Source organism: Barbus barbus (assembly GCF_936440315.1).
Source record: "Barbus barbus genome assembly, chromosome: 14".
In the NCBI taxonomy this organism is placed as follows: Eukaryota; Metazoa; Chordata; class Actinopteri; order Cypriniformes; family Cyprinidae; genus Barbus; species Barbus barbus.
This window is the reverse complement of record NC_136742.1, coordinates 31,632,596-31,645,551: the sequence shown is the minus strand read 5'-3', so window position 1 is coordinate 31,645,551 and position 12,956 is coordinate 31,632,596. Positions and strand designations below refer to the sequence as shown.

The window sequence follows — 12,956 nt, the reverse complement described above, 5'->3', positions numbered from 1 at the left end:
CACTATGAAAACAATTACATTTATTCAGTTCAAAAGTATGAACCACTGTTTTTTCAGTATCGTATTTGTTAGTATTTTGAATTAGTTTTTTATTTATTTATTTTTTTTTTTACACAATTTCTGCTTTCATGTTAATTTTAGTCAAAGTTTTTGTAATTTTGTTTTTTTCATTTTTTAATATGTCTATATTTTATTTATTTTGTTATTTTATTACATAAAGTTAAATTAAAAAATACAGAAATTTTGCCTTGGAAATTGCACTGAAATAAAATATATTTAAGTTTTCTTTTTATATTATATTTTATTTCAGTTATCATTTATTTTATTCCATTTTATTCCAAGTAACTTTTATAATGGTTTTAAATTTAGTTTATTTCTAAATTTAGTTTAGTTTAATTAGTTAAAATGTAAAAGATTAGAACAATTTGAATTTATAAATTATTAATATATAAATCTGGTTATCATGCATTTAAAACACATCCAGTTTTTTAGAGCTATTACAGAAATCTGACCTGTTTCATTGATGTATGACTGACACATATGCATCACATTACGTTTATTAGTTAAAACTGTGTAATGCAAATGCATGGAAAAATTATATATGCATCTTATGCATTATATATGCATTTTACCAATTCAAAATGTAATTTACAAAATCTCATCCTATGAACACACAAGTAAAAGTGTGAGAGGTTGCGTCAAACAGCAGCAGGGCTTCGCTCTGGCTCTCATTACAGTAGGAAACGCAGGCTCCTGATCCAAGGGAATTGATAAAGAGCTCTGGAGGAGGCGCAGAGAAGCAACAAAGAGCGCTTTAGTTGCACTGGTGGAATGCATTTGCATAGTTTAGATGGCCGGCATCTGAAGCTCGCCGTGAACAGAGACCCGAGGAGAAGCTGAGACTTCACTAGCGGCCGGCGCAGAGAATAAAGCGCAGCAGCCTTGTTTTCATTCATCCTGACACTTTAAAGAACAGAGGCATCGCATGAAACAACATTATGCAACGACACACGGTTCCCACACTTCTTCTCTACAATCATCATCTTGGATGAAAAACGTTTGACCCATCTCCTCTTCAATTTCAAAAATTCCCATAATTAAACCAAAGATCCCTTCTGAATATAGTAAATTTTACTTTAAAAATGAGTGCTTGATAATGTACTAAAATGCAACTGAATGCAATGTTTTCAGACACTCAATTGCATGTCATTTGCATGTATATTAAAAGCAGTTATTAAATTAGGAGTGCTTTTTTATCCACTTAAGTGCAATTTTCATATTTAATATGCATTTAATATTTAATATTGTCTTTAAAATATGGTTTAATGTGTAACTACTTTAATGTAATTCCACTGAAACGTGTATGTCATGCATTTAAGTATTTTGTAATTACACATTTTTAATAATGAAGTTGCAATTTAGTGCATTTGAAAATGTAACTTTAAAGTACTTTACATGTGCTCTAAGTTAGTGTACATCTTTAAAGCATGACAAAAGTTGATTAAAACAATGATTTAAAGTGTACTTTAAAGTAAAACTGCTCATTTGACATCATTACATGGGTCACTTTTTAAAAGTCTACTTACATGCGTTAGGAAACACTCGTGAGAGTGTCTCTCTTTAAGTGCACTTAAACGGGTTTTTATTTAATGAATATTATATAAGCTGCACATGCAGTTTTTTAAAAGTATATTTTAAAAGATATGAGGTACACAATTCAACAATTAAGCACACTTCTTTTTCAGACCAAAAAAGTCTTAGTAAAAAGCTTCTTCTAACTGGTTAATGTAATAAAACACCAAACATTTTGTTATATGACACTCCAATTCATATTGCTCTTCTATAGAAGGGAAAAAAAGCATTTTTTGAATAATCACGGCTGTCAAGCTACAAAAAAAGCTATTAAAATGCAAACTACATTTCCCATCATCCTCTGTGGCAGCATGACAATCATCAACAGCACAAATTCAGCATCAGTTCCACACTTTATCTTTCGCTCTTCATCAGCAGTTAAATAAAAAGGTGTTTGGTGGAAAGTGAAAGAGAAAGAAATATGAAATTAACCAGCGAATCCATTTATTCTGTCCAAAAGCACTCAAGGGCTCATCACGACACAATTACAACTTCAGCACTCGTCAAGAAGATGTTCCCAGGAGAACAACACGAGTTCAGACTCTGCAGTAAGACTTTACAATAAAGGTCTCGTTAGTTCATGTGAGTTAATGCATTAAATAACAATGAGCATTACATTTTACACAGTATTCATTTATGCTTGTTAATATTGTTCTTTATTAGCTCATGTTATCCTATATGGCAAAAATTAATGAATGAACGAACGAACGTATAAATAAATAAAATGTTGAAAATGTTGTAAACAGTGAGGCTCAATGATAGTATTTTCAATTAAAAAAATTTTTTAACATTTATTTCAATACTATACAAAAATGGCCAAAACATTCGTAGAAAATATATTTATGTAAATATATTTTAGCAAACATAATTTTGGCCATTTTTTAATATTTTGATATATACACACATAAAATACATGAAATACATGTATAAATATTGAGCTTGGTCTCATGAAAATGTGTATAAATAGTACGTCAAATAGAAACAAAAACTCGTGGTATTGATACGCTAAAATGGACTTTGGCGTGCATATGATACGCATCAACCCCACAACCCTAATCCTACCCAACACGTAGCATATACACACCAAAGTTAATTTTTGGAAATTACCAAATGTTTTTTGTTTTTATTTGGTGTACTATTTATATGCACTTTCATGAGATCGGGTTGAAATATTAAATAATATTAACAGATGCAACACTTAAGTTTAATAATGTATTAAGAATTGGTGAAATTATCATTAAATGAGATTAATAAATACATTCTTTAGAAGCATTTTCCATTATAGTTAACTAACTTATGTTGCTAACAAATGTAATCTTATTGCAAAGTGTTACCGATGAACTAAATGAAACCACAACTCTCGTCCAACCAACAATAAACCCAGACTAATATCACGTATTACAGGATGCCACATAAAGCCAACCTTCATCTTCATAATGATGTTTAGACTGGGATTCATAACACAAATGACTAATCATCAAGTTACACACATTACACCGTCTGTCCAAACACTCTGCACTAATGCATGATGGGATACGACTGACAGAGCCTCGTTCCAATCACCCGGCTGTGCACTGTGAAGTGGACTTAAACGGGTTCCAAATCATAGGGAGCGAGTGCTGCTAATGGCATATAGGGAACAAGTGTGCTTCAGGGAAAATGAGCATCAGCAGCATCTCAGTGCTACACAAGTTCGGCTAAAATAAGAGAAAACTGTCTTCTAATGTCACTTTTTCTCACCTCAGATACACATGTGCACAGCTGAGGTGACCACTAACCAGAACTAGGCCTGAGGTGAGTTAAGATCTCCAGATGCGACACCATTATCATCACCACAGCTCACCAAACAGTTAAATTAAAGATTAAATTAATGTAATGTATGCAGTAATCGTATTTATTTACACAAGTATATGATGTATATGATGACTCAAATGTCATCTGCGTTTGATGACCTTGTTGGAATGTAGGCCTAAAGTTATGACATATGCATTTTAATTGCGTATATAACTTATATTCGTTTGGATTACAGAGTTTTAACATAAACAAACTGATCATTGTAACGTGATGCATATTAGTCAGTCATACATAAATGAAACAGCTCAGATTTTTGTAATAGTACTTATACACTGAATGTGTGTTAAATGCACAATAACCATATTTATCATGGATAATTATGAATTGTTTCGATCTCATAAAGTTTGACTGAACTGACTACTGCTATTTATTTATCTTTTAACAATGTCCATACTTTTTTAACTAAATAAACGTACTTGTTTTCACAATGAACAGATTTATGTTGATTCTAAGTATGAATACATGCATTTTTAAAACATAATTATTTAAATAAAACAATATGGCAAATTATAATACAATATAATATAATATAATTCAAAACATGCAAAAAAAAATAATAAATGACCGAAAGTATATATTTGCTAAAATATATTTACATTAATATATTTTCTTCCACAACTTGTTTTGGCCATTTTACATTTTGAAATATGTTTTGGCATTAGAAGATTAAAACTAAATATATCTTCATTTAAAAAAAATTAAAATTCCTTCAGCGTGACTGTTTTCAACATATATTTAGCATTTATTTAAAATATATTTTGGCTGGAGAAATGCTGTATAGGAAACCAATGATAATGATTTATTTTTATTTTTTTTACTCATTTATGACTAACAAATATGCATCACATTTAGTTTATTAGTTTAATCTAAAATGCATGGAAATTTCATAAAAAATTCAAATAAACATATCTTAAATTTAGGCCTTTTTTGGAGTGAATTGTTGTTTCTTTACTGTAGTAAGCATTATTATGGATTATGGACTCATATTTTGGCCAGAAGCAACGGTTCAAAATTAAAAACATCTTAATGCTGCATTAGTTTCAGCTTTTGTCTTCTCCAGAAACTGATGGACTGGAGTGGTGTGGATTATTGTGATGTTTTTATCAGCTGTTTGGACTCTCATTCTGACGGCACCCATTCACTGCAGAGCATCCATTGCTGAGACACTGATGCAGAGACACATTTCTACAAACCTGATGAAGAAACAAACTCATCTACATCTCAGATGAACTGAGGATGAGCACATTTACCACACATTCTTATTTTTGATGAACTACTCCTTTAAGTGTCCCCTGCTGAGTGTGTAGGGAGCAGTGAACACTTCAAGCGAATCTATAATTAACACTAAATAGGAAGCATATACTGCTGCGCAATGTTGGCATTCACCAGCATCTCACACCGTCATTTCCATTCCTCCACAGGCGCTGAAGTCATTGATTTTAAAGTGCATTCTCATGGATCAGCGAAACCCGGCTCTACCCAAACTCTATTATCCTATTAGCCCCTCAGAGACACATGTGCACTATCCTGCGTGCCCGTCTCCATGTGAACCGACTCCAGAAACAAAAGCCATCTAGTTGATATTACGCCCACCATCTCAACGCGTGACCCGCCAGTCAGATCGGCCCTGAGCAACAGCGGCCCACAGTAAACAATGCTTAGATGTTTTCCCTCATGACATTTGCACATTATGACTCATGGTCACGCAAAGCTCTGGTTAACCCACACTACACTACTAGAATGCCACTAGTTGATTAGCGCACACGATGAGAATGCAAGATAAGGAGAGGCTAGAGCTCGACATATGCAGATTTTAGACACTTGCTGTGACATTTGCAACCACGATGACACATTAAACAGCATATAGCTTTTCGACAACGTTTCTCCAATGCAAATTAAAATGCATGAATGTTTCTTCGTGCAGCTACCATTAAATGTGAGAAAAACCCAATGGATGAACTGTTTAGAATGCAAAGCATAATTTTTGCTTCTAGATTGGGAATAATGAAGCATTTCTACAGCATTTCTTTAATGCGATGCTTAATGTTTAGTTTATTTGCAATAGATATACTTGCTATTTGGATTATTTTACCTTGTGGATTGGGAATATTAAGGCATTTCTACAATGTTTCTTCAATGCAATTAAATAACTTCTGTTGCATTCCCACAACGTTTCTTAAATGCAATCCAATGACTTCAGTTGAATGTGAGGAACCCAATGGATGAACTGTTTAGCATGCAATGGGCACATTTACATTATTTTTCCTTGTACATTGGGAATATTGAAGCACTTCTACAGTGTTTCTTACAGTAAATGCAATGCAATGAATTCCATTAAATGAGGAAAACAAATGGAGGAACTGTATAGCATGCAATATGCACATTTGCAATATAGATATACTTGCTATTTGCATTATTTTACCTTGTGGATTGGGAATATTAAGGCATTTCTACAATGTTTCTTTTATGCAATTAAATAACTTCTGTTGTATTCCCACAGTGTTTGTTAAATGCAATGCAGTTGAATGTGAGGAACCCAATGGATGTACTGTTTAGCATGCAATGGGCACATTTGCATTATTTTTCCTTGTGCATTGGGAATATTGAAGCATGTCTACAGTGTTTCTTTAATGCAATACAATGACTTCCATTAAATGAGGAAAACAAATGGAGGAACCATTTAGCATGCAACATGCGCATTAGAAATCATGGCTATTTTCATAAATATTTCTTGTGGATTGGGAATATTGAACTATGTCATGCAATGAAAATGCACATGATGACTAAATATTACACCTGAAAAAAAAAAAAACTTTTGCAATTAAAACGATTGTGTTTTCTAATTCTAAAAGGTTCAACTGTTATTTCCAATGAATCTGTGGTGGATCTGGTGTCAATAATGCCTCGTTTTTCCTTCTAAAAACCTGTGGATCGGTTGATGGGAAGATCTCATGCTGGATGGTTTGTGAAATGGCACCTGTTCACATGAACACACTGAATGTTGACTGGCATATAAATGCATCTGTATGAGCTGCTGGCACTTACCATAAACTCCCTGGCATGAGATGCCCTCCAAAACGAGCGTCAGGACCCCCAAAACACTAATAATCCCATCCATCCTTACGTGCCTTTCAACATATCCAGATTAAAGCGCCGGAGTCTCTCCAGAATGTGGAAGAAAAGCCGCAGATCTCTCGAACCGCTGGGAAGCGAAGTCAAAGCATCGGATCCGCGTCCTCGCAGGGGTTCGTGATGACGAAGCGGTTCGCTGAGGATGAGTGTTTATTCGCCGGCTCGGAGGAGGTTCGGTGACGGTCTGTCAGCGGCTGGCATCGCTTCATCCGATCCTGAGCGTCTCAGTGATGCTGCTGATGCTCGTGCGCACGCAGCATCAGGACCAACGGCGTCGGTGACGAGCAATGCGCGTGCACCTGGCTGTCCGTCATCGCTCCGAGCAACATCTGAACTCTTTGGTGCGGTTCCGTCGGAACCGAACTCAACCGAACCGAGTCCGGTGCGTTCCTGTCGTCGCGTTGCGCAATAACGCGAGCTGTGAAGAGAGAGAGAGAAAGAGAGAGAGAGAGAGAGAGAGACGTCACAGTGAGCGAGACACACTCATCTGCATGAAGGATACACACACACACACGCGCACGCACACACACACATAAACACACAACTAATATTAATGACTACATTCACCAAAGTTTTACATTTTTCGAAAGACAATTATTTGATTTTTAATAATTTGTTTTTACCAAATATGTTAATTTGATTGTTTGATTGCATCATTAAAAAAATTATATGCCTATATTTTATTCATGAGTCATACATTTATGGACGTCACCAGGGTGAGACCCACAAAAAATATAGCTATTTTATTGTTAATAATAAATGTGTTTTTTTAACGATGTTTATGTTTATATATAACTATAATGATTTATAAAAAAAAAATAAAAAATAAATCTGTCCTATATAATAAGATATAGGTTTTTATTTTTAAATCGTAGTTTTGAGGATTGAGAGTCAGGTTTTGCTCACTTCTTGAGGGCAATTTTGTCCCAAAAGCATCCACTTATTAATTTCTTTCTTTAACATTTTAATAACAAGAAAATAAGCACATAACATTATGTATAGATATTATGTGTGTCAGTATATACCTTATTTTGCAACTCGAAAGTAAAATTTTCTGTGAATGTGCGCGACTTCCGATTCATTAGCTGCTATTGGTAAATAAGGTAAATATCGCTATGAATGCATGATATAAAATATATGCATTATCATATATACTGTATATATATATATATATATATATATATATAGAGCTCGTTTAGCTGCTAATAACGACAATTCATTACAATAATATATTTTTAAAAATAATATTTGCAATATGAAGCAGCAAATTATACCACTATAAATAACTGGAAGTTAGAGATGCACCGATACCGATACTGGTATACTGGTATCGGTATCGGCCCCGATACTGAGCTCCTTACTCGTACCTGACCGATACCACACAGCATGTGATAAGTGTCATATTCAGACAAAGAAATACAGACATCAGAACAACAGACAGCAGAATGGAGTTATTCGAGATTAAGGATGTCTACAAAGCAGATGCGCGAGCTCTCGAGTGAATATCACTGGATAGTTTGTAGGTCGGTCAGATATGTCAAAAACAAGTAAGTAAAACAATACACGAGTTACTTAACGGAAGGGAGGGAGGGAGAGAGAGAGATCGTGCGGGCACTTCTGTTGTGTGATCTTTATTGATGTTCGCTCACTTGGCACACGCATCATTTGGCTTAAAACTAAATCGCAAATACTGTATTAGACAATTTATAGGGGTGTTCACTATAAACCATCATTTATTTTCAACCTTGAGCCAACACGACATTCTGGCGAAAGTGAAACTAACAGCTTATGCGCTATGTTCTGTACTTGTCTCTCTCATTCTGCACCAGTACAAATATGTGCGCACGTTGCACGTTTTGCTTGCTTCATGATTGATTATGCATTATATGAGTGGCTTTGGAATATAAATTGCAGCACGTTTCAGATGAAAAAAAGCTACTTTTATTTCTGAAAATATCACAGTTAGGAGATTTATAATGAGCGGTTCCCTGCATTATTACAGCAAAACGCGTAATTACAGTACTGAGCCGCTGCAATGGAGCAGCTCTAATGCTATTAAATTAAAGATGTACCATAGAGCAAAAAAATGAACAGTGAAAGTAACAAAAACTTGTAAAATACATTTTAACGGGCATAATTAAATGTAAAAATAACCAAAGATATTATACAGTCAAATCAAAATAAAATAAATTTTGACATATTATAACAAAAAATTCTTCATACAGTGGACTACCAGTAAAATTGATACAAATTTGGGACAAAAAATTATTCAGACCGAGTCTGGGAAAAAAACTGAAGTTCAGGTTTGCATGAACCTGGTTTACAGCATGCCGAGACTACAGGCTGTCATTAAGGCTAAGGTTGGCCCGACAGAGTATTGATAGTTGTGTAAATATTGTCATACTAACAGCTGTGTGAATCATTTTTGGTTGATTGTAATCCATTATGTACCTTTCTATCAAAGTTATCTGACATTATCAAGCTGAATTTGTTCAGACACAGTTTTACTCTGAGTTCGTCATATTTTATTACCATTTTCTAAACTATAGCGAATAAACCGTGATTATTTGAGACATTTTAAAGGTGTTTGAATAAATTTTGGTTTGACTGTATTTATTTGATAAATGAACTTAACCAATTAACATTATACATCCTTTTTGGTTTCTGTACCCAATATTTAAAAAATGTACAAATGCAATGAAAATATCAGTATCGGTACTCGGTATCGGCAAGTACCAAAAATAAAAGTGTCGGTATCGGTGCGAGTACTGGAAAAAGTGGTATCGGTGCATCCCTACTGGAAGTGAATGACACCGGAAGTCTTGCACATTTAAGCTACAAATGGCGGCAGCCGCGCTTACTTTAAAAATAACGTGAATAAAACTACTGCTTTTTCTCGTATGGGTATTTCTTCTCAGTGTAACTGCAGGGTTAGGACAGAATGAGATGTATTGACCGGGTCATTGAAGCAGTGCCCCCTGTTGACGCAAAACAAATGCTAAACAGTTGTGCTTGAAAGACAAATATTTTACAGTTTTATTCAACTGCTTACAGACATTTTCAAAACTTTGCCTCTTTTTTTTTCTTTTTTTTTTAACTTTACACACAAATACAAGAATTGCACACACAAAATGCAAAACACGTCACATCTCTTGCAAAATGAAGCACTACATTCAAAATATCACAAACACATCTCAAAAGCAAACATTTGCAAACACCTTTGCCATAATATTAATTCCTGTTAAGTTTTGTGTGTTACAGAGAATTGTGTGCTGTGTTTTGCAAAAAGTGTGTTATGAAATTGAAAACCAAGTCAAAATCTGAGAATTAGTGTCTGGTTTTTCAGATTTAGTGTGTGCTTCTGCTGTATGAGTGATAGCTTTCAGAAACTGTTTGACAAGGAAAGATTTTGTGGGGAAGCAGCTGAAAAAACCTGTAGCAGCAACAAAAACAGTTTAATTGTGTTGCTTGTCTTCCAAACACATGGCTGGTGTTGTTGGGTCCACTATGTTTGATATTTAATTGGGTGGTTGTCCCGTATCACAGACTTCTCTTTGGAAATAATTCAATAGGGCTGAGAGAGTGACAGACAGGCGAGGACGAGTGTGTTTGCTGGTTTGTAAGTTAAACTCCATCTGTCTGCTGCTTGTGTTTGTCCGTCCTGACACAGACAGGAGACAGCAGACGTGAACCTCCATCTGTCTGTCACGGCGCTCCGCCAGACCACGAGCTGTTCGAGGCTTCAGCTCATGGCTGGATCTTTCAAATCATCTAGACACTAGCGTAAGAAACCTTCAGCAGATTTATGCATTTAAAACGGATTCGTCCTTTGTTTCTTTCTCTTCTGGGAAAACAACCAAAAATATAAATGCACATGCAATCAAATGCTCTCAAGAATTTCCCACAAACAGAAGGAATAAACTATATATAATACAGGTGTATCTCACAAAACATGACCAGATCACATTTCAATTTAAAATCAAAAGAAAAAAAAGAGAAACAAATTATAGATTTTACATGGAGAAAATTAAGCTTATTTTTAGGACTGCATATAAAGTGACATTCTCATTACTGTACAGCAAATGAAGCTAATTAATTAATTAATCAACCAACCAATCAATCAACCAACCAATGATTTTTTTTTTACTGTGATATAAAATATAAGTAAAAATATAAAAAGTATAGATAGATAGATAGATAGATAGATAGATAGATAGATAGATAGATAGATAGATAGATAGATAGATAGATAGAAAGAAATGTACTCCATGCATTTACAGTATTCAAAATACAGTATTACAATAATTGAAATTAAAAGGAATGCCAAGAAAAAAGCTATTATTATAAGAATAATTACTTATTGGTCCTAAAATATTTATTTAAAAACTAAATAAAAATGCATTTTATTGTTTTTTTATCATTGACATACTATTATAGTTTTATTATTATTATTATTATTTTTAATTTATGAAATTCTGAATAATATATTTATATTTTAAAGATGCAAAATACTATTAAGTGGCCAGTAAAGAACATTTCTGCAACTAAACTTTATGCACCATTTGACAGTTTTTCTGCTTCAAACTGTTATGTTTAATTCAGTGTGTTACTTGCCATTTCTTTGTAATTGTGAAATTTCTGAGTGAAAATTGTAAATTCGTTTTTTTTTTTTTGTTTAGTTAAAATGACTCAAAATGCAGATAAACGTTCATTATGTAATATGCAGAAATAAAATTTCTTAGCACAGTATATGCATTTTTAAGAACCTTACATCTGTCTGATGATGCTTTAAAGGGTTCAGGTTTTAATTAGCGGGTCAGACTCCTAAAGCCCATCATTTGCATGCTGTCACACTACTAATTACTGATTGTGAGTTGAGCGAGACAGATAAAACACAGCTTTCTGTTGATAAGGCTTTATGCATTCTTGTCGCAAGGCTGCTGATGGAGTAACATTAATAAGAGCTTCTGCGGATGAGCTTCTATTGTCATCATCAGAGCTCAAATGAAGCATTAGAGCCCAACGATGCCTTTGAACTTCTGTGTTCAACAACAGAGTCTTTGTTCATGTCTCAGATCAGACTGACACACATTCAGAGCACTTTCACACAAACCCAGCCCTCCGCAATTACTGCCTCTCCAGAACACATCTCTGCTTTTCTATGGACTCCTCATGATTTCAGGTCACAACAATGAAAACACAGAAGCTGGAGGATTCACACGGGTAAATGTTTATTCTCACCCTACATCTGTTCTAGGGCTTTATTTGGGTTTTAAAGCAACAGCTCACCCATCATGTCGTTTCAAGCCTGTATGACTGTCTTTCTTCTGTGGAAGACAAAGGAGATGTTAAAATAAAAAACCTCCAAACATTAAGGTCAAAAAAAAAAAAAGCCCCGTAAAAGTGTCAAAACAGTGTCGACATTAACAGTAGTATATTACTGTAAAATAATGATAAGTTAAATAAGTTAAAAACAACTATTTAAGTACAAAATACAAGAAATACTATTTCAGCTTTTCTACATTAAAATTTGGTATTGTAAAATTTACTACCAGTTTCTGACTGAAAATGTCACATTTAAATAAATTATAAAAATGTACACAGTAAAACAAAAAAGGATTTGTCGAATTTGTAAAATAAAACAATTTACAAGAAAATACTATTTCAGAATCAGAATCAGAATTAGCTTTATTGCCAGGTATGTTTGCACATACGAGGAATTTGTTTTAGTGACAGTAGCTCAACAGTGCGATAGAATGACAGCAACAGGACAGGACACAGATAATAATAATAATTTAAAAAAATTAAATAATAATAATAATACTAATAATAAATGTACAAATATGCAAAATGGACAATATGCAATATAGCACAAACACAATATATAAAATAGACAATTCAGTATGTACAGGTATGTTAGGTCCAAATTCGAAATGTAATAAGTATGTGTGTTAAATAAAAAATAAAAAGTATGATAGTGTTGTGTTTCATGTTTACTGTTAAGAGTTCAAATGTTCATGAGATGGATTGCCTGAGGGAAGAAACTGTTTCTGTATCTGGTCGTTCTGGTGCTCAGAGCTCTGTGGCGTCGACCAGACAGTAACAGTTCAAAGAGGGAGTGTGCTGGATGTGAGGCATCCAGAGTGATTTTACCAGTCCTTTTGCTCACTCTGGATAAGTACAGTTCTTGGAGACTGGGGAGGGTTGTACCAATGAATCGCTCCGCAGTCCGGACTACCCTCCGTACTCTTCTGAGGTCAGATTTGGTAGCTGAGCTGAACTAGACAGTTATTGAAGTGCAGAGGATGGATTCAATGATGGCAGAGTAGAACTGTTTC

General features: G+C 34.2%; 2 protein-coding genes across 4 annotated transcripts in view; one reads left to right on the top strand and one right to left on the bottom strand.

Annotated features, from left to right (window-relative positions):
- The window catches only part of LOC306879911 (MAM domain-containing glycosylphosphatidylinositol anchor protein 2-like), a gene marked incomplete at both ends in the record, with an annotated part of 192,085 nt that extends 185,481 nt beyond the window's left edge, over positions 1–6,604 (bottom strand). The window contains one exon of the mRNA XM_079433149.1: positions 6,532–6,604. Coding sequence (XP_079289275.1) covers positions 6,532–6,604 — 73 coding nt within the window. The remainder of the gene's footprint in view (positions 1–6,531) is intronic.
- The window catches only part of LOC306880072 (transcriptional repressor protein YY1-like), a 672,069-nt gene that overhangs the window by 507,189 nt on the left and 151,924 nt on the right, over positions 1–12,956 (top strand). The window lies entirely within an intron of this gene.